Here is a 23,612-nt window from a genome sequence, read left to right as displayed (position 1 = left end):
TGCATATACCTAATTATTCAAATTGCCCAAAAAACTGACAAGTTTGCATGCAGTGTGCTTCAATAATTAGAAGGATGACATGTGCGAATACCGTGGTTCGTATGTTACGTAATTAGTAGGTGTGTACAGATATGCATAGACTGAGACACCCCTCCTCTCTCTCCCCCACTGGTCGTCGCGGTAAGTAATAAGTAACTGACATCATGGAATGAATTTTTAATTAATCAAGCTGCCTGAAGGGTGGCTTGGCTTGATGCGGGCTTTTGTGCCCGAATGATGATGATGATGTAACAGAGTTTGTAACAAGCTACATTCGTTTTTTTATTACTATTTACCGATATACACATTGATGACCATGCGTCGTCATAAGGTGGGCAACCTCACCAACGGAATTACCAACTGGAGAGAATTAAGGTGGAAATGGTTTAAAATTTAAATGGTAAAAGTAGAGTCAGTTGTTCATTGTATGCATTCCCCTCCTTCTGTTCACATATTATTATCCGGAGAGATTGTCATCTCTCACAAACTGCTCATCCGTGCATTGTTAAACTTGCAGCTTGCTTACTTATTGTGATGTAATAATAATCACTTATGTATTATTCGTCTATCCATCCGTTTCATAATTTTGGAGGAACATGTGCACTTCGGAGGATAACATATGTACGCGTGGGTGTGTGTGGACAGTTGGAATTGGCACGCTTTTGCAATAAAAAGTAATACGTAACGGTCACTTGTGCCAAAATACTGTCAACCGATGGTCTTCTTTATAGAGAGGTACAAATTATGAGACTATTTGTTACGAATAAATCCAAAGACGGAAACGATTGACGGGAATATTGATATTGGGTTTGATATACTTTTTTTATGCCCACCTGAACAAACGAATGTTTGGAGCTAGCCACTGAACCGATGTTACTTTTTTAGCCCGTTTTTTTACGATGCTGAACATCTTGTGGTCTTTAAATACAACATTAAACTCATGTTATTCACTTGGGCTGCTCATTACACAATTAAAGCGAGACCACATAAAATTACATTCAATTTAATTTGTTGGTCCAATATCTGCACGTGCATTGATCACATTATTTTTAAATGCACAGAAAATTGATAAATTACCGTGAAAAATTTCCTGAAACCTAAAATCAATTATGCTCAATGAATCGGATTCGATTTTTATTAATCATCTTAAAACTTTCATTGCCGCAGGAACTCAAGTTTTCTTTTAATGAACTTACATCATCGCATCTGTCTCTTTCTCAGAATAATTTGCTATCTCACAACAGGTTTTGTGTTCATTGGCTTTCCATTTTCATCAGTATTAAATGCAATGCTTCATCCAAGACTACTTATACATGGACTTTTAAACCGTAATAACTTCACATTTAAAACACACGAAAATGAGACGCGTGCAGCAAGTGATCTGGTTGTCCTTGGCCCAGTGACTTGACTGGACCGTAATTTGAGAAAGTAGTTAGTTGTTGATCTTGTTCATCATCATTCATCTCTTGTTTTTATTTGCTGACCCGTGAACTGTTTGCAATATGTTGCATGCTCTTTAAAAAGTGCATCTCACTTCACCTAACTCACCTCGCACACCAGCAGATTGATGATTGCATTCCGAGTGCACATCTGTCTCCTGTGAAATCAGAAGCTTACATTTAATTGGTGGAAGACATGATTTTTTGGACGAAACGAAACTACTATGCAATGATCGTCCTTTTTGGTCATTTATTTATCGAGGGGAAAGCAGGTAACCGGAATTTGATCTATATATTATTGACATGTTTTCCTGCCAAACGCCCCACTTCCCATCAATTTTCTCTATAAGGAGTGTATGTATACTACAAATATATATCAATCCTCCACCCAACGTGATTACTATTTGGCCATGACGGGAACCGATTGAGCAGCATCACCCACTCAATTTCCAATCCAGACGGACGGACGCATCATTCCCTTAACACCCCGAATTTCGTTTCCAGGTTTCTGGTCGGTTCTCCATTGCCATCACCACCAGCAAAACAACAAAATAATGCTTTTCTCATCTAGCTGGACTGGAAAACAAAGCAAAAACTGACAGGCATATGCCATCCCATGCGATGCGATATAAAGGCGGAGGTTGAGAGGGAATCCGATCCATCACATTCATCATCATCCACTTTGTTTTGTCTTCTCTCCGGTGTTGTTGTGTTATGGGTGAGTCGGCTTGATCTGCAAATTGTGTTTGTTCACCATCATCTCACTCACTTGCAGCTGCTTCCTACTTCCGATATTCTGTAATTACCTCTCCTCCCGGCCTACCTCCGCTGCCACCTTCGTCGCTATGTACTTTGTTATGAAATATAAGGTTAGACTAGAAAGTTCCCTCTAATGACTTCCATCGTCACGGCGTTACCAGACCACTAAAAGTATGTACGAGTCCAGTTGTCTGTCGTCTCTATCATGAAAGCAAGATGTGCTTAATCAGATAGATGCACGTGAAAGGAAACGGTGTTGTCGAGGAGGGAGGGAAGAGAAAGGGGTGAAGAAGAATAAAAGGAAAAGTTGACCATTATGTAACACGGTTATCGTGATCATTTTGCTGGAGAAGCAGATTGTCCACCTTCTTATGCTGCATTATTTTGGAAAAAATAGCGTAATACTACAAAAGTGCTATTTAAATTTTACTCAATCCTTTAAAAACTGCACCTAAAACTTAGATAAGCACATATATCGCCTGCATATATACATATCCCAGCTTCTCTCAACCTGCCCAGATGTCCGTCCGTCCGATGGTGCTCAAGATAACAATTTTTCATCCCTACATACTTACACTGGACAAGTTTTTCACAAAAAAATGCAGACATGTAAAAATAAACGATAAAATATTGCTCCTTAGAAATGCAGAAGCAAGAAGAATGGAGGGAACTCTGCTCCTGATAAAGAAAGGGATGAATTAAAAGGAAAAGGAGCACGTGCCTTTCGCCAGCCAGCAACTCTTCAACTTTGCATGCCCAGGTCCACGTCCAGGTCGGCCCTTTTCCTTCCTCGCATCACTTTTTATATGCAGCAGAGCAAGCAATACAACAACGTCACCTTTCTTGATCCTGCCAAGTTTTCTCAATTCAGAATGGCAGCCCGAGAGGAAGAAGGGAAGTGAAAAAAAGCATGAGATGTGACAACGAGAGAGCTGAGACCAGCAGAGAAAAGGGGATAAGAACTCTCAAAGGAAAGGTTGGAGAAAAGAGCGTGAAGAAGAATATCACAGGCCAAGATTTTTTTTGTACTTTTCAATTCGGGTGAGTTATCATGATCAACGGTTAACATAAAATTCACTTCGCATTTTCATAACCGTGATGATTTTTTGCCCGTGATAAATTCGTTTGCGAAATGGAAATGATATTTTTGCGAAGGGTTGCGATACAGTCAGTATAGAAATTAGGGTGCAATATTATAAGCATGAAAATATTGCACGCTGAATAAATTTACTGCACAAGAAAAATATCGTCATAAATCCCTCTCATCATTTTCATCTTCTTTTCTTCTTATTCGTATTCCCCTTGCCTTACCTTACCTCCCATTCATTATGTTAGAATAACTCCTACCTTGGCACCCCAAGTTGTCGGATACTGCACCAAATCCACTTCTTGCTCTTGCTTTTCAACATTTCAATTCACTATTTGCACCTTTGTTCGACCCAGTTGAATGGCTCAACTCGCATAAATTAAATGGCAACAGTTTTCCCTTCTCTGAGCATCCAATCCGAATACATTAAAGGGCTCGAATACCGGCAAAAAGTGAGAGGCTACACACATATTTATACATCCGAATACAGTGTTTTGTTCTTGATCTTGTAAAGTTTTTCAGAAAGAGAGCGAGGTTGAGGCAGGCAGCAGAACTGGAGGGCTGTCTGAAATTTAGAAAGAATGATAATAAATTCTGGAATCAAAACTTGCCTTGCACCATAAATAAAATAAAAGACATCTGCAATCTGAGACAAGTCTGGGTCTGTTCGAGAGTAGTAGAAAAGGAAGGAAGGAAGGTGAGAGATCGAGTCAAGAATTGGGAAAAGGGAACAAAATGAGATAAAGTTACATAATGTACAACTTCTCTTCCAAGCGTGGCGTGTTGAATCCAGGTCCAATTTGTTTGTGGAAATTTGTGTACTGCAGAAACTGTTGAACGCCCAAAATTAGGTTTGTTTTGCAATGTTTATCATGATGATGAAGATGGAAGGAGGGCATATGTAGCATGGCGAATTGGAGTTATAACTCTGATTGTTGGTTGCATGATGAAATTCTCACGAAAGCGGTGATGTCCATACACAAATCTTGGAATAAAATTTACAAGAATTGCGTTTGGACAATCAAGGCTTCCATTTGTGATCCCAGCCAGTTAATAAAGAGAGGGAATGGCAAGATATGTATGTAAATAAGTAATTGCTCATCCTATGCATTCACGGCATCTGAAATTCAATTTCATGCAGCAAGAGGGTTACAATTATGGGATGAGGAATGTCCCAAAAAATAACATTTACATACAAGCAAATTGCAATATGACTGCAAATAAATAAATAATTGAAATCAACTAATTTAACTCAAAATAAACCAATCAATACAAATTTTATTCATAATTGCATGCAGGGTTGGTGGTGGTGGACTGTCATCATGCACAAATTTTATTTCATCTTTGCTTTAATACTATAAATAATACGCAAATATTATAAACAATAAAGGTAACATAATTTTTAAAGCATTTAAATATAATTGGGAAAGTTTAGCTTTTTCACAGATTAGTTACTTAATTGCACCTTGTACACAATTGCATTTAAATGATCATGACTGTAATAATTCAACCTTGTTACTTGTTCTGTAACGGATTATTGCATCGTCCCGCAAACAAAACGAAATTAGTTTGACGATCCACAATCTGGAAAATAAATGGGCGATCTGCATTGAATTCTGTCGGCATATCGCACATCGGCGGAGCACATCTCGCCATCCTGATTGCTGTGCAGATTAAAGAAAAAGAGAAAAACATTAAAACACTAACGATAATGGGGAAAGTTTGATATTTTTTAATACATAGTTAAGTAAATTTTATTTTGCTTACCCGTCGCTGCCGCAGCTTCACTGCCCTCCTCGTTCACCTCGATGAACGCTTTCTGGATAACCTCAGTGACCACGAGTTGTTCCTTATCTTGAGGAATCCCACTAAAATCTGCCCGTCCAGTAAACATGGCTGATAAGCCCATCTGAAATACAAATGTAACCCAACTTTTTGAGCACGTGGCAATAAAATTGATTTAAATAGCATCGTTAAGCTCATTTACAGCGGAAATTCAATCATGACTCTCAAACAAACTCAACACTTTCACAGATTTACAGAGTGTCAAGCCTTGCGTACAATCTAAATGAAGAAAATTCCGGGGTTATGTTAGCACCAAAGTTTCTCAAACTTTATTCAAACTTTTTCCTAAACTGAGATCTTTATGCTGCCACCACACCTCGCCTCTCTACCCTTAAAAGGCTATACGTATAAACAGCTATGTATGTATGTACCAACAACTTCTTTGAAAGTCTAAATTTGTATGAACAAATTCTGCCTGGTAAGTAATTTCACCAGACAGAATTCAAATCTCGTGTAATTAAAACTGAGCGTGAGTGGAAAGAAATAAGCTGCTTATCGTCGTCAGAAAGAGAGGAGCTTATCATCAGAATAAAATGGTTGTTATTTAGTATGAGGCAAAATATCGTGTAAGAATTACCCAAAATCTCACTTTGCTATATATATTTAGCCACCGATGCGGAGTCCTTTTTTCAAAAATCTATATGTAAGAGCTAAATACATCGTTTTCTATCCCTCCTTAATTAATTCCCTTACAAAACTTTCCCTCTTCTTCGATGTAGCACATTATTAGTTGAAGGAGAAGGAAGAAAATTATCTATCTTTTCTAAAATAAATCCCTCCCTCCGCTGAACAGCTTACCTTTCTCAACGTGGGAACGAGAGGCATCGTTGACTCAATCTTGAACCTTGGAAGTCGTACAATCACTTTCTCCGTTGCGTATAAATTGTCGAAAATTGCTTGTGGAGTGTACTTCTTCAACCCCTCTTCCACCCGGGAGAGACCCGTCTTTTCTTTCGGGGCGATAATAATCATGCTCAACCTTTCGCCCTGTGCAGAAAGTAAAATCAAAATTCAAGAACAAAACGCAATTAGTCCAAATGTCACCAGGCAGAGAGCCCTTTTGGTTGAAATATACAGATTCATCAGCAGCAGCAGACTTTCTCCTCAGTCATAACACACACATAAAGGCTGACAAGAAGTCTGCACTGATTTACAACCCCGTGGGGATTCAGCTCTAGCATAACGTCGTCTACTTCCAGTAGTCAAGAATAAGTCGTCTTCTTGTACTGTTGGTTGCAAGATGGAAAAGTTTGCAAAGTTTGAGCTGATAGATGTCAAGGCAAGAATCAAGAAGCGACATGTTGGACGTGATATACATTTGAGATGTGATTTTTGCTTCGTATCAAGGATAAACGGAGTATTTTACTATGCTTCCCCCCTTATCGAGGGGAAGAAATCATTGTCACGATTTTTTTATCTGCCTTGTACATAAAAAATGAAAACCAAAATATTATTTTTGAAATTATTACTTTGTACGGCAAAGCAACAGCGTGGGCGCCCACGTCGGGAAAATTTCCGTACAAAAACTTGGAAGTTTGGCTCATCATGTCCACATCCACGGCGTCCTTTTCGCCCAGGAAGAATGGAGCTTTCTTCGTATCAGTGGTTTTGAACTGGCGCGACCACAGCCCTTTGAAGTAGATTCCGTTCACCAGGATCAGACTGGCTCCGATGAGGGCGTCTGATAAGTACATGGATAAAATTATACAGAAAAAAATTATTACATAATTTGAGAATCCATCACTTTGAAAAGTTAGTTTCAGTTTCTTGCCGAAATTATGTTTTGACTGTTATGCCCTCGCTCGTAATAAAGTCAAAAGGCCACTCAACTCATCGGATTGACACACATTCATGAAAAGTTTGGGATCAAATGGGATTATTGTCAGAGTAGAAACGGACAAAAGATGACTGAATATGGTATTAATCTTGGGCAAACTTCTAATCAATCATTGCACAGGAATGCATTGTGATTTGACGACCAGCACCAGCAGCAGAAGGATTCCTACATATAAGTACCAGCAGAATTTTGTTGCTTCCCTTCTTTAGGTGCTGGTCTGGTGGGTGGCGTGCTTAATGATATCTGTCTCTCCCAGCCAGCCAACTTTTGCGATCATCGTCGTCTTCTTCCCTAATTTCCTCCCTCAATTCTCATTAATCTAAATCTATTACAAGAGAGACGAGCAAACGTCTCCTTCTGGCGAGATCCTAAGCTACCTTTTATTATACGTATCCAATTTCAGTAATGAAATCCACCAATCCATGTATTTGCATTGCAATTCCAAACTCCCCAAAGTCTGCTGTACTACATCCATCCATACGTTTGGCGAAGTGCACATTTCATTCAACTTTCTCTCTCGCTCTAGCATTAATCTATGAGAGAAAGAGTGATTGACATTTGGAATTATAGACAGAATCGAAATCCATCGGAAGTTGGAATCTCTCTTGGAACGTGGATAGTCCAGAGTCCGCTGGAGAGACCACAAAGCCACATTTCCATTCCCACTCCATAAATAACCTGTAAAGCTGTCATGTCACAGAGTCCATCACAAATCACTGAAAGAGTTTCTCTATCCCTCTCTCGAACCAGTACAAGACTCGACCAATCGTAAATCTCCCATGTTCGAGAAGCATGCCTCCTTCAAATGTAATTTATCACGGGGTTTGAAAATCATTTGAAAAAATAACGTCACATTTATAACTCGTGAGAGTCGGATCCAATTCAGTGCAATTCTCATCCTGAGAAAATTGTCGATTCAATTCATTCACCAGAAGCAGAACCACCGCAGAAGTAGGTGTGCAGCAAAAAGGAGTATAATAATACGGACTGATTGGCATAATTTATCTACTGGAGAAAACTAGTCGTGTGAGGACCACCTCTTTCTCCTCCGCTATAATCTGATCCTGCACCTACACGTAAATAGTGGGACCACTTTGTAAATAAATTCAGCCTACAGACCGTCCTGCACAAGACTGGGGAAGGAATTTACTGCCAAACTTTCTCCATATTCTAAAACTAACGTATCCCATCGCACACACGTCCTTACGTATACACGATTTACATTGGGTCGAGGTTTCACCACCACCATTGTTCTTGCCACGATCTTTGTTGATTATATGCCTTCTTCCATGTACGTAGGCATAACTATTTATGGGAACGATTGGCACTATTGGAAATGATGTATGAGATGAGAGAGAGAGGAGGAAAGTCGCAAAATTGGTGGGAGTAAAGATCGATCCTTCCTTACGGGCAAGGTCTCTGCATGGTTTTTGGGGTTCAACTGTTGGTGACAGATTTCGCCAATGCCAATGTTATGCATTGCAAGAAATGGTAGTACTGAAATGTTATTACATTACACTTTATAGAGAAACCACGACTGGTGGGTGGCACATCATCCCGTCTGTGGCACAACTATGGTGTGGCTTTATTACCATCATCCCATCAAGTAGGTGGGGTCGATACCGTAGCCTAAACTGGTCTCCAAGGGAGTTTCTAACAATGGGTGAAAGTGGAGGGCACTCTTCCAACTTTTGGGTATGCTGTACGTACCACACAAAACCCATCGGTTGGTGGGTGGTTGTGGATTCTCAGTGGATTTGAGATTTTGATGTTTAATGGTGACGACTTCATAGTCATCACCTCTTTCCTTCCTCTTTCTCTCAGAGAGTACTACTCGTTCTAGTGGCATCATTTCCTTCCTTTCAACAAAATGTCCAGACGGGGAACTAAACGACTCTGTTTCTCCCTCCTCTCCAAGGATGGAGAGCAGTTTTCTCTGGATATGGGGAAAAGTGGGAGAGGAGAGAAAGCATGATGATGTGGTGACAGTAAAGGAGCAACGGTGTCTCAAACTGTAAATTATTCAGCCTGTTTAATGAACCTTGCTATCCAAGTCCTTACCTCGCCTTAAGACCAGAAGAAGAAGTGTTATAGAGAAGAAGGCGACGACGATGACGACGACGAGGTCATTACGGTCTTCGCTGATGTACTCTTGGTTCCATATTAAATGTAGTGTTGAAACATAAAGTGTTTATAAAAGAGTGAGGATCAGTCCTACTAAAGTCGACACCTTGTCTTCATTCGCCGACCACTTTATCTCTGTGAATATTAGCATTTTTCTCGTCGTGGTGGGAGTGGAATGGGGGCAAATGGAGTACAAAAAAATAGCTGACGATGACTAAAATTCGGCATGATTTGGTTGGAGATATGTACATATAATAATCCTCCTACTCCGTGATGATTATGCTGGCTGCCTGGCTGGCTGACTGACTGTGGTCTGTCTGGCCTCGCTCCATTTACTTACCTAACCGAAATCAAAAAGCCTTTCTCCACGGAATCTATCTGATGTGAAGAGCGTACATATAAGCATTAAATAGCTCAGGTCGGGAATGGATGGTTTGGCTGCTTTCGTGGTGAACTGTGGTTGGTGAAACTACATTTGTCATCCATTAATTAACCGCAATCGTAGCGTTTGAATCACTCGAGGGAATCGAAAATATAGAGACGGCTTTGGTGTGATGTGCTATCTTGATTTACTCACTTGTGTGTCCTCATCAATTCGATTCTACCTTTGTTCATGGTCTCTCTAGCAAAGAGTACGCCAGCCAAAAAGTGCACACCACACATTCGTGTTTTCTGTTGGGTGGGTGGACATTCACAAATCCTTTACATAACATGAAAACAAAATAGAACAATAAATTGGGTTCTGCTAGTACGTGACCTCAGTCCGCTCGTGGAGCATGTGGCGTGTCCAATTTAAACAATATGTGTAATTTTCTTGCAAGTCCTCCAACTATGCGTACATAGAGCCTGACACGGTCTCTACTACTATTTACGTTTAAGGAGAAAACCCCTTTCAACCCTTTGCTATTCCTTGAACCAATAACATCAAAATTCAGATATGCGAATCTCTACATCTAATACTTTCTCCATTTTTTGTTCCCCGTAATCCAGCACCGTCTGCCAAATAATGACCACCCAATGTTCATGGCAGCAGTAAAGTCATCATCCACGTCCCAGTTACCATTTGCATTTCCCATTCGCATTCAATCCAAACCATTCAATCCGGCACAATCCAAGAAGAGAACTGATTAGTGGCTGGAAACCAAGAAACTTTTCTAATCTGAAATCTAAAATCCTCCACAATCCAACCAAAGCCTGTCATTATCTCTTTCTGTCCCTGCCTCCGTTTCTTCGACAAGCCAGCCGTCACGACACCAAGACCAATGCCACTATTTGTATATGGTGGATGCTCTTTATTCGGTTTGCTGCTTTCTTTACCATACCGGGTGGGATGAGATCCTTGATTTTCCCATGAGTTGTCTCCTCCACCCAGGCATTAATGGTCCCTGCTGAGGCGACATTTTGGGCGAAATCTAGTTGTTCCACCTCCGCCAAGAAATTGTCCTTAACTGCCTTGGAATAGTCGGCCTTTATCCGGAAGCCCACATTGGTATAGAGTCGATTCGCCGAGGAGAGCGTGTATCCCTCGTTAGTTGTCTGGAATGCAGAAAGAAATCGGAAATTGAGATAAAATACTGGAATGAGATCTCGCCCCAAATCTAAACCTTCAAATGAGTTTCCTTCTATTGTGGTGGTGGTAAATTACATTACAAAGTGTTCCTCGCTCGCATAGACGACGGTGCGTCATGGCTCGTTAAATGTGGGAATTTGTTTGTGTGGATAATAAAAAGCAAAAATGTTAACCCGAAAACGCCAAACAAACAACAATAATTTAAATCATTCTTCTTCCTCTTCCTGATTCTACATCCAACTTTCACTCCCTACGGTTGTGGTGGATGCGGATGAAATGTTATGCCACACATGCATTGTACATGGGTACATTTGCGGGTGGGTGGTTTGGACTTATAAATTTAAAGCATTCGTACACGACAAGTACCCACATAGCCTGTGGACATTATTAAAACTTATTGTGTGCTGCAGCACCAAGTCCCTGTCCTCCTCCCTCCCTCCCTCCCTCCCACACATGCCACGCTACACAAATCCTCATCAGAAGCAGCACGTTCATTATTATGAATCCCAGTAGAGATGAGTGCTTCCACTTAACCAGATGATGATAATCCTCATTCCCGTGACTTTGTAGTGGAGGACACACAATCAGACCAATTTTGGTCGTAAAATCTCACCAACCGGAGCCAAAACAATGAAAGCAAAACAACAAGACATCACTGGAATCACAATGCGATGCAATGTGTACGACGACTAAGCTTTATTGTTATCAACGAGCCACTAGAATACTACTTTTTACCCCGTCGACCCACCACCCGAGGAACAAATTGTCACAAACCAATTTAGCTAGTGACATCTCGAAAATGAATATAAACTGCGAATTTTGCATAATCCTAATTGGGACCTGGAAATGGACTTAGCTTATCACATCAGCCACAGTTCTCTCAAACTGCCACTAACCGACCGACATGCATAACGGGAGAAAGTCCCTACTATGTCCTAACATATAGGAGAAAGTAGATGGGCCTCAGCCAATTCTTCCCTCTATCCATGCATACATGAAAACGAGACACTAACAACTAATTCCAATCACATCACACTCAATTTCATCATGGTATTGTAATCCCCTAATTTTATTTTATACTATGCAAACTACCACAGATTTGGCATCCTGTTTGAAATGATCATCAGAAAGCTAAACAATATGCCGTTTTGTGGATTGGATACTGTACGCGATTGCTTTTTGTGCTTGGAAAATGGGAAACGAGTCAACCCTGCCTACCAACCATTATTGTCTCTTGAGCATTTTATACATGAAGTGAATCTGTTCTTCTTCTTCTACGTTCTTGTCTGTCTCTGTTGTTATCTTAATGTTATCCTTTCCCGCTGCCTGGAATAACCTCAACTCAACCTAATAAATATTAAAAGAGATTGCGACTTAGTAAACACTGCCAAATTGTTACGAGACTTGACTTGTTAGGCCACACGGCTCCGCAACAAGCCAGCCATTTTTATCCAGCAGAGCGACTTTCTCTCCCCTTGGCTGCGTGCATGGCACTTTTCCTCCATAGTGCTCGGATAATGTAGCAACATCAAAAGTTGTGAAAATTTGTCCTGCTCACACACACCAACTTTCCACATATGTGTCGCACTGCTCTTGTTTCTCTTGAATTATTGGCAATGTTCATCATGCTGTGCGTTGGAGAAAGCAAGCAGCATCCAGGAACCAGCAGATGTCTAACTCTATAATCCTCTCTCTCTAAAAACCTGCCTGGTTATTATGGTGCATGTACATTTGTAGCAAATATAAGTAGACTACTCAAGATTAAAATGGTTGACAGCGTGGAATAAAGCAAGTGGAATTAGGAGAGAATATGAGCGAAAGAGCCGAAAAAGAATTAGAATGTATATTTCAAGATAAGTAAGTTGGATAAGTGCACGGAGCGGCCACATCCATCCGTAAAACTCCTTCGAGACAATGCTGCATGGAATTGTTGTATAAAACGCATAGAGATTTTTCATTTCATCATTGACTTCACTCCAATGAACTCAACTCGCTGTTAAATGAACCAAGTTGTTGAAGCAGCAAATAGTAAACTTTCTCTCCCGTATTACATTTCTTTTTCCTGTTATTTACCCTCCTGTCCCACCAACTTTATTTACTGCATTACACTTTAACTCAATCAATGAGGAGGAAAATTCACTTTACCTGAAAGGATGCCAAAACCGAGGTATATCCTTTTCCCAGAGTTATCATGTCCGTCGGGTAGTGAAACACGGTGGCGATTTCGGACGCAGTTTCTCCCCTCGCTCCGACTTGAACCATTGCCACAACCGCACTCAAGCTGAATGGAGAGTAGATCAAGTTGGACGGAAATTGTTCTTTGAGTCCCTGAAAGAGAAAAAAATTGCATAATAATTTTACAATGGGGAAATTATTCAATTTCTGGAATTATATTTTTATTAGTCAAAAATTACATACATTAAACAAGTCAAGTGAAAAGGTGGTGTTCGCCGCCGAGACAGCCTTGACTTCTGGGACTTCGCTAAGAGAATGGGAGGAGGCGGAGGAGGTCGTGGTGTTGGATGCAGCAGCCATTGTTCCACGATTTTTTGACGCTTGACTTTTTTTCCGATCAATTTCTGGACAGGTTCCAACCAGACTCTCTCAAACTGCTGCTGCTTCTGGTTCTAACTGCAAAGAACAAAATCAGAAAGTTGGTTAGACAGGATAGAAAACGTTGTATTAGGTTTTAGTAGCAAAGCAGGAGGCATTTAATAAGACTCGCTTTTTGGCTGGAGAAATCTCTGGAGAAATTGTGTATTATATTATTATGGGGCTGGATGATAGGAGACGAGAAGAAGAAGAACAAGGACAATCTCTTGCGACGACGAAGACGAAGACATGAACCAACGACACGCTGATAATTTAACCGGGGAGAAGGGCACCGGAGACAAGGAGAAGATCAGAGAAAGTAGATCAGGCTTTCACTCCGTATATAAGAGCACTATTTTCTATATATAGGTACGTACTACGTATGTCGTTGGTTAGCGGTGGTGGTGGTGGTGGATCACTTACTCTCTCTTCTTCTTCAATTCAATTTAATCTTGAGATGCGACAATGAATTTAATTTCAGACACGTGAACGACATTAACAATATGCTTTTCCTTTAGAGAGGGGTGGTTGGCAGGAGGACAAAAGCGCTACAGAATAAAATCCCCTCCCTAAGCTGACGAGTTTATGGGTTGGCTTTGTGAAACAAGTTGAGGACGAGGAGGACATTATACATATTTTAGCACATTTTTAGAAATCCATGAAAACAAAATGTTATGTTGTGTACGTCGTAAAAATTACGTCTCATGAATTTTGTTATGCATAACCACAACCACGTTATGAGCGTGTAGCGAATTCCCTGTTGAGCACTGTATAAACCTCTCTCATTTTCATAATTGCTGCTATTTACTCAACTGCTGGGAAAAATATAATGCAGCCTCATTTATTTAAGCAGTTCCAGGTAGGAATTGGGCATGATTTGTCTAATAAAGCTACTTGGACAGGCTAAAGCTTTTAACCTTACTTACGTACACGCGCGGGGGGTGACCTAATTTTTGGTGTATTTATCAATTTCGGATTTTAAATTCTAGACCATTCAGAGTGGTAAACCAAGTATGATTAACTGAATACAACTAACGACATAGCTGACCTGCCTCTAATATCATTTCCAAGAAACAAGTCTCAAGACTTGTGGTTGCAATGTTTCAGAGCTCGATGAATTATGAGCAGATCAAACTAATAAATTAAAAGAATCTTCTGATTTTGAGTTATCATGAAACAAAGAGCAAAATCTGCTTAACGTACTGATAAGTAATATTTATCAGCGCACAAGAGATGCTATTTGACGGTTACCTTGTCCAACCAATCACAATTTTACATTTTTACAAAATACTCAACAAAGTGAACAAGTTTAAAACTTCGTAAATGACTCAAGTTTTATGAATTACTTACTTTCTTCCTCGAACAGTACTACTTATTAGTCCCGTACGTTTGGAATTCCAACTTTTTGACAGCTCACCACCACTTTCTTAAACCATTTGCCGGCCCATTGTATGTATTGCAAGAGTAAAAAATATACATGACTTCAGTTTAAATTATATAACCACCTCGCGGTTACACTCTCTTTTACCAAATTGGATTTCGCTTAACAAAGAAAGGGTGCAACATAACATTCACAACACCCACAAGAACGAGTGTCAGTGACGCATTTGCATTTCGTTAGTCGATACTTTGCATGGTATGCATATACAGATTAACCATTGTAATTGTACAGTAACTGCAGTATGGCAAGCCCACGATAAAAACGTGTAGGTTGAGCTGAGCACAATATGAATACAAAAAAATCCTTCACGCAAAACTTGAAACTCAAAGGTATTGATTCCTCCGTCTATTTTGCATTATGATTTTTTAACCCGTTTCCTCCTGTCACGACTCGACTTTGCATTTTTCTTTTGCAAAAAACTTTCCATAAAATATTCTCACAACATTTGGAACAACATTTTTTTGTCTGGCTGACAAGATTTATTTTATGGCAAGTATGAAAAAAGCAGTCACTGTCGTCGTCATCTTATCTCTTTCTCTCTGTTTTTCTATGACGAATAATAAACGAGGACGAGTCTGTCTGTCAATGAGCAGGATTAACATTACATATTTCCTCATAAAATTGCCCCTGTCGTGTCGTAAATATATAGCTTTTAGCTTACGGCGAATATAAAAACTAATAAAATCGGATTGTGACTCGGTAGGATTTCATGCAAATTTCAATCTTCACTCGGATTTTGTCAAAAGTTTTATTGTTTTCTTAAGGATTAGATTTTGAGAAGGGAAATCATGACTTGAGATTACAGGTCTTCTCTTCTCTCAATAATATCATCCCGTTGTTGTAAACTATAATAAAAATGAGAGCAGCCTGGCGTGCACGCCTGCAGTGTTGTGTTTCCACGTATGTGAAATTTTAATAATAAAATTTCTAAAAGCAGGATTTTTAGCAAGTTTTAGTACTACGTGGTTTTCAAAAAAATGGGATAGAAGAAGAAGAAAGTGAAAGAACCTTTTGCTCAGCTTTCTCTGCTGCTTCGGGGTGTTCAGTGAGTGGTGAACAGAGGAAGATAGATTGTGATCATCATCATCATCCAACGGCACAAAAGACGACGGACTTGTTCTTTTTGAGATATAATCTTTCCCGTCTCATTTTTTCGTCACCTCTTCCTCTTCAGAGTTGAATGCCGAATTCTGAGTGCTGCTATGAAGAAGTAGAGTGTTTCGCCTCATCTCTTCTTTGTATGTGTCGTAATGAAATTCATGTTGCTTGCGAGAGAGAAAGTAAGGCACTTACTGCTCCGAAAGGGTTCCCACATATCCCATAAAAATTAGTGGAGGTAGCACTTGCAGCTTTTCACCAGTTAATCCCAAAGCCGCGATAAGATCCCTCTCCTCTCAGATGAAGGCCACATCACTCAGCCCGTAAAAGAGGCCAGTAATCTTGTTCATGTCCGAAATAATTCCAGTGCTCTGGGCTAATTTGTCCGAAGGGATAAAATGCGAAGACATCAGTCTTTTCCCCACTTTATGGTCATGTCCCGTTGCGACGACGTTTTCAATGGATGGCGATGATAAGGCTTCCTTTGAAGGAAGTTATAATTACCGCGATTCAATTTATTAATTTGTCCATGAATAGAGCAGTCTGTAGTCTGATGAATGGGAAAGTGTATGATTCTTGTCACCTTTATCGTCACATAAATCGCATCTTATACAAAGGTCTGGCTATGCTTTCTCTTCTCGGAGGGGGAAAAGTATGCCATGCAATCAATCCCGTAGACGACTTGCTTCACTACTCTCGACAATAAGATTAATGAAGATGGGTGACACTTGGATAGCATAAAGCCCAAAGGTTTATTGGATTTCGGGATTCTTGCGATAAAAAATGGCAAGGAAAACGTTTTTATAAATAAATCCCATCTGTCTCTCTATTTCTTCTTGGGCTCGATGTAACAAATAAAATAAATATGTGGTGGCTTCCCTCTCCTTCCAACTCGTCCGCTGGTCTGGTCTGGTGGTGGTGAGAGTAGAAGAACAACTAAGGACTCCGAAATGAAACTTTCTTCTCCCCGAGTTTTCTTCACAGATCAAAGCGTATAAAGGGATGGCATTTACGAGTACGTCCTTCTCGTTTGTTTGGAGAATCTTGAACTGAAAATGTCTCTACTCACTTGGGCAGATTACAAAGGGAGCGAGAGGAAAAGTGTTTCTTTCAATTTTCTTCATGTTCCTTCTTCCTATAATTGTACACAATTTAGTGAAGGGGGAAAAGTCAAGTTGAGAATATTGCTTGTTTTCACGGTGAGATAAATCAGTTATGAGTTTGAGAAACAATTTATTAGGTCCACTACACCTCCTTACGACTCGCCCTCGTCCCCTCTCTGACCAGAAGGTCTACACCCAGGCAGGTAAGTAGGTAAGTAACAGAAACCCCCGGAGTGACACAAACTTTGTGTAGTTTTGTGTAGAGAAATTCAGTGAAGAGAGAGTAGTTTTGGGTGAGTGTATCTCTTCTAATTCCCCGCTGTGCACTGACACCGTCTGTCTCCAAGCTCAGACTCCACATCCAATCCACCACGTCCACCAGAACAGAACGCCCGGATTCAAGTGGAGAAAGCTGGGAGAAAGTGGGAAACTGAGAGAAAAGGGAACTCTCCTACTTGACGATGGAATGTACAATTCGTAGCTGGGCACGAGCATGCCGTCGCGTTTTTCTTCTTCAACGTTGGTTGACTGTTTCTTGTGCTTCCGCCTCGTTTCTTTCTTCTTGTGGACCAAGTATGTTGGAGAGAATCGAGTCGGTGGTGGTGGTGCGATGGCAGCTTGATTTTGAGGTAACAGAGAAGAGAATGAATACCGTAAGTCCAAAATTTTGAGATGTGCTGCTTTCCTCCCCGGGGATAAATTCGGCACGATTTTTTAAAGGGATCTCTCCAGTTTAAATTGTTATCAACACGGAGAAATATGATTTCTTCTTTGTGCACTGAGGTTGTAATAGGTTTGAATTAATTTGAGGAGAAAAGAAAAAGAAAGCGATTCTAGTAAAGTAAATTTATTTCGAGTAGGAGGCGGATATTTTTATGTGGAGATTCGCTGCTTTCTTTTGGTGAACTGCTGGTTATCTTTCCACGGTGGACGGCGAGGGCGACGTGGCGGTGGTGGTTTATTTTTCTTGTTTTTTTCTCCTCTTTCAGCCACCGCAGTAACACCGCTGAGCTCCCACACGAAGCTACTGCCACTGCTCTTTCTCTGCTTGGCTGCAAATCGACATCCTCGAATGGGAAGGAAATGCTCAAAAATTATGTGGCTTCTGTAAAAAGTTGACACCTTTCACTTTTCAAAGGAAATGGAAGACAGGAATTTGTGGGATTGGGTTCATGGATCGTTATACCACTACTTAGCAGCAGAGGAGGAAGAAAAAAAGCGAGCCGCCTGAGAAAATTTTGTCTTTATAAAAAACTCTCGTCGGTCGGTGGGTTTAGCGAGCAGTGCGAAATTGCTATCATGCAAACTAAATGTTTCTTGTATATTTGGCAGGTTGCGGAATATTCTTGCAGTTTTTTTCCTCTTTCCTAGTCCAAGCTCTCTGATATAGCAGTTTCCTGTGAAATTTGCCTCTGGTTCGAATAGACCCATAAAAATATCCATTAAATGTCATTCTATTTTCTGTATAGATACAGCCGCCGCACAAGAGAAATTTGGCGGCCGTGGTGGTGATACAGTTTGTTATTAGAGTTCGGCTCCTCTCTCACACCAACCAAGTGAAAGTAGCGACCCAGGCAAAGTCGTACATAAGTAGGAGTAGCTCAGTCCAGTCACACAACGTTGATTCACTAATGCATTCAGCAATTACAGTGGGAAGAATCCAACCTAGCCAGCCAGCCACCACGTACAACTAAAGTTCTCTCTCTCCATCCCATAATGGCATCGGAAGAAGAAAGTCTGCTCTTTCTTTTCAGTCAACCAGAATCAAATCCATTCCATTATTGTAGCCAGTCAGTAGTGAGTAGAGAAGAAGTCGTGGCGGTGGTGGTGAGTGGCTTGCGTGTTAAAACTAAGACCAGACAGAATTTATAAACCTTCCTCCCAGTCGCAGGAAGTGCAAGGTCTAAAGCTAAACAACAAAAGGGTAAGCAGCAGCAGCATCATCGGTATTATTAGTTAGGGAACAGGCTATCCTCATGTAGGTACATCCATATTATTATGCGGCATTTGCTGAGTGCAAATTTTACACAAAATAATATCCACACGTTTACTACTACCCTCGCGGAGTAACTGATAAGTAAGGAGGAAAATAAGGATAACTTCTTGCCCAGATTTTTCTCCTCATTTACTTTCCACCAAGGTGAAATAAATACATAAGGCATGCTGATGGGCTTTATTGTATTATACAACAAAAGAGTATATGGAGTAGAGATCCGTTTTCTACTCGGTCGGTGATGGTTGGCGAGTGAGGCGGTGTGGCAATAAACTGCGAGGAGGGAAGTCTGCTGGCTTTGCTCATGTTTTGCTTTCTCTCTTTCTCTGGAGGAGGTGGAGGGCAGATTCGTATTCGTATTTGCACGGATAGCTGTGGATTTTGGATTTACCTCAACAGCCAACAGCCACTAAGCCTTCACTCACCATCTACTAAATCCAATATTGTAATACTGTAATAGTCGTCTCATAAAATTTGGCATGGGCTTAACCCTTCTTTCTTCTCTGGCAAATAAGGCAGCACAGAGAACAGATGAGACTTGTGTAGTAGTAAAATCCTACAAAGGTTGATGAATGCGGTCGAGATACAGAACCAGGACTTGGACAAAGGTATGGAGATGAGGTGGATTTAGACGGCCAAGAACATTTAGTCCTTCCTGCCCGAGATGATTTGATGTTGATCTTTATGCGAATGAAGAAGAAGAAGAAGATGAATAGACCAACTTATTTAACCTCCTCCTCCATCAAACAGGAGCCTTAATGATGTTGGCACTTTTTCCAGGAAGAGAGATTTATGTGCCCGTATACATCCACGGGGCGACCTTGTTCTCTACGTAAAATGACCAAATCTTCTATCAATCTCATAATCCAAATTGAAGGCATTATACATCATGCCTGCTTTATATTATATTATGGTGAGTGAGTAGAGATGATGGTGAGTGAATAACAATTTTTTTTCTCTCTAAGAGATCAAGCACACACGGAAAACAGGGATGAAATTCCTCTTTATTTATTCGGAGTGAAAGGCCTTTATTTATCCTCGTCGCTTTCACATGCATGTATTCATGTAGTCGTGAAATTTAAATCCATAATACCTCATAGTACAGGGAGCGAGGCCATGTTTTTCATACCAAGGTCCACAAGCATAAAGTATGCTTGGTGGGATTTTTTTACCACTTTCTCCATAAATTGGGAGACTGAAACCTTCGAAAACTAGAGAGAAAGTCAGAGAGTTGTGAGAAGAAGAATGTCCTGTCTTAATGTATCTGTATATAAATACGGACGAAAATCTAGCCCTGTTTTACGTAAAAAAAGTGCATAATAAAAAAATATATTTCTTCTAGCTACGTTTAGCCAAGATTGCGTAACCATTAAGACTTGGAAGAATGCTAACTTTTTGTGCATATAATCAAAACTCTTAACGACTTTTTAACAAGACGTACGTCTCTCCCAGGAAAACTGTATAAATTCGGATAAATGACATTTTTTTTCGCCGTGAATCTATTGGCATCATGCAGTATCATCATTACCATTCGTCTTTTCTGTTTGCTCTTGTTACGTTACTTTCTCCGCTCTTTTTCACCAATATTTTTCTAGCAGCATATTCACGCCCAGACCTCATTTAATATTCTGCCGAGACTCGCCACCCACATCCAAATGTGTCTCACTGAACTCGCTACGGGTGCAGTTATGTTTTATGCTGGAGCCGTAATTTGTCACCCTGCTGTACACACAGTGTTTCATAACTCGTGCTAAGTGAAACTTTATTTGAGAGAAAAGTGCCATGTAGAGAGCCCTGCTTTTCCTTTTTATGGAGTTAAGTACGCGAACAATCATCCAGTCAGTTGTCGTGTTTGGTACGATTTCTTGACTCCATTCTCGTAATGCATTCTCATAACAAGGAATGTTGTTACTTACGTGGAGCTACTTACTTACTTAGTTTCCTTGTAGTCTTGTTTATTTGATTAAGTTTGGCTTAAATGGGTTAAGCAATTAGTGTTGAAATTGTTGTATCATAGCTTTATTACGCTCATTTCGGCTGGAACTTGTAACTATGAAGGAGCAGAGGAACGATTCACTTAATGGGATTTGGAGAAGACGCGTCGCGACAATTATGTATCGCGGAATGGAAGAAGACATCTTATAAATTGGGATAAAAATGACTTAATTAAAATGAAGCAAACCCCACAGTTAGGACGTATCTAACACCTCGAAATTAGCAGAATACAGAGCACGATATGCGTTAAAAAGGACCAATTTTCATTTATGGGCCACCCCTCTAACTAGGACACGAACACAACTATCAAAACCAGCATTAAATTGATTTCATTGCTGTTTTTGTACCTATTGTTGCACCATAAAAATCCTGCTCTGATTGCAGTCAGTAGGCAACATACCGATATGTGTTCGTACTTATCAGTACAGAAGGCTGTTGGGAAAATCGTGCTTGTCCTTCTTATCTGGGACGACAAAAGTGGAGGTAAAAATGGCCTTATCTCCAAAGTTTTATTTCATCAGTGGTGGTATCGATAATAGTGGGGTGTCATTTATAAAGAGATCATCATCTCCTCCTCCTCCACTCTACTTCAACTCTCATCAGATTGTCTATAATCAATAGTGACTGGTTGGTTGGTGGCTCACGGACTGAACTGATGCCTGCCACAAGAAGTACATACATAGTTACAGACTAACTGACTACTTCCTCCCGTCTCCTCCTCCTTCTTGCCAACGAACCACTTTATTTCACAGGTTCTAGCTACATAAGTGCGATGAGCATACAAAAAAACAAGGAAGGAGAGAAAGTACCGCTATTCGGGTGGTACTAAATACTTAAACGCAGGGCAGAATACGTCTCAGATGCGGAATTAGACGTGGAGAAAGTGGAGTGAAAGTGGAGAAAAATACGACTTCCTAGAAGCCAAAGCCACCTAATTCGTTCTTCCCTCGTCTGACCAGCATTTCGTCCTGCCACACGATCACCAGATCAGTTTTGTGGACTGGACGGGGTGGAACAATCGCATCTCTCAATAACGTACTCACTCAGCACTCACTCACTCACTTAACTCGAGAAGAGAATGGATCGGATGTAGGAAATTGTTTCATATAATGGCCATCAGACTTTCTGCCCGGAATAGGCCAAAAATTCTCCGGAGTCGTGCCAGCAAGAGAGAGAGAGATCATTGGTGGCTGGGATAGAGGAGAGGAATTTTGTCATTTGGTACGAGATACTTATTTGTTCTTGTTGATTAATGACAGCCTTGAATGAAACATCAGTTTTGATTCAGCCAACTGAACAGAGAGATCATACGAACTGATTATAAGTGTGGTATGTCAAATTGTAATGATCGCTACGTTGGAGTAAGCGCCACTTAAAAAATGGTGGGCTTATGGGAGGATTTCTGATGATAAAAGTTGAGAGTATGTATAGGGAAACACGTACTTGCACGTTATGTATATCCATGTGAAGAGCACTTAGACTTACGAAATGGACAATTGCATCTCTCTCCCTCTCTTCTCCAGTTATCCTTATTTCGACTGGGAATCTTGAATTTTACGACCTCGAGGAATTTAGAATCATGCCATAAGCCTCGAGACTCTGACTACCACACTCAACTCAGCTCTCATCGATTTATCCTTTTTAACTGCTAACAGCCAACTTATTGTTTCTACGCGGGTGGAATTTCTTGGCTCAACTTATACATAGGTGTCCATCCACCACCAACCAACCAACCAAATCTAGGAAAATAAAGATATCGACTTTCACTGCACTTTCTCTCACTCTCCAGATCACTCCAAGTCGAAGAATTCGGCCTGGGTCGTTGAGGCACAATCGGAAATCTACCAGCAGAATGTGCCGCCTTAGCTTAAGGTTTAACTTAACAGGGTGATATATTAGGGTCGTTTGGTGCCACGGGGGCAAACAATAATGTCTTGTATTGAGCATGTAATGCCCACTAAAATCTGGACCTTCCTTCCCTCCTAGTTCTCCACCTGAGAGAATTGTACGGTTGTCTCGATTCGGTACGAAAATTGGGATTGATGTGGAGTAAGATTGACAGATTAAATTTGGCGAGAGCAAGGACACAACAATGTCGACCTGGACCTGAAGAGCAGGTAAAGTGAAAATCCCTATTGGATTAACCAACTTTTGAAAATTCCATCTGCTTTCTCTTATCCTGCTATAATCTCTTTTTTATTTCTGCCCCAATTTTATTTTCTACACATGTTGCAAATTTTATAGAAATAATCCCGACCCGAGACTCATCCACTTCGAGAGGTCGTGTCCTCGCCCGCTGTGACGACGAATACAAAGGCGCAGGCAAGCAATTAGTCGGACAAGGAAGGATGCACAAAGGACAAGACAAGACACACTCACATATATAAAATACATTGCTTTTGTTCTCAAACTATGAAATTGTTCCCAGTAGAAATAGTTTGAGACTTGAAATGAGCATGCGACCCAAAATCCAATTCACTCATCCAAAAATTTCACCCGCTGCTACTTCATCCTGTATCATCATCATCATCCAATATCACAAGTGGCCTTCTTAGCACGGCAGCCCGACCCGCTTTATCCCCTCCTCTATCTCCATGTAACATTCAACAACAATCTAAAGTGGGTCTGTGAGGCAATAATAAAGAAAAGAAGGCGAGCTGCCGAGCGAGTTAGCTCTAAGCTTAGTTTTA

At 40.6% G+C, this 23,612-nt stretch overlaps 1 protein-coding gene across 2 annotated transcripts; it reads right to left on the bottom strand.

Annotated features, from left to right (window-relative positions):
* Positions 1-4,570: 4,570 nt before the first annotated feature.
* On the bottom strand, positions 4,571-16,034 carry LOC110848147 (leukocyte elastase inhibitor). Of its 2 annotated transcripts, none has more exons than XM_035850681.1 (8): positions 15,742-16,034; positions 13,119-13,331; positions 12,846-13,028; positions 10,453-10,666; positions 6,639-6,850; positions 5,968-6,156; positions 5,092-5,233; positions 4,571-4,988 (listed from the first exon to the last, which is right to left on the bottom strand). In XM_035850681.1, the coding sequence occupies exons 2-8, from the start codon at positions 13,233-13,235 to the stop codon at positions 4,840-4,842; spliced, it is 1,206 nt and encodes a 401-aa protein (XP_035706574.1). In that variant the 5' UTR covers positions 13,236-13,331; positions 15,742-16,034; the 3' UTR covers positions 4,571-4,839. The 2 variants fall into 2 exon arrangements, with proteins under 2 accessions (XP_035706574.1, XP_021950978.1); XM_022095286.2 differs by lacking the exon at positions 15,742-16,034 and adding an exon at positions 14,643-14,810.
* Positions 16,035-23,612: the final 7,578 nt, after the last annotated feature.

This window comes from Folsomia candida, unplaced genomic scaffold, assembly GCF_002217175.1.
Source record: "Folsomia candida strain VU population unplaced genomic scaffold, ASM221717v1 Fcan01_Sc004, whole genome shotgun sequence".
NCBI classification, from domain to species: domain Eukaryota; kingdom Metazoa; phylum Arthropoda; class Collembola; order Entomobryomorpha; family Isotomidae; genus Folsomia; species Folsomia candida.
The sequence above is the reverse complement of the archived record's forward strand: the minus strand, read 5'-3'. Positions and strand labels throughout refer to the sequence as shown.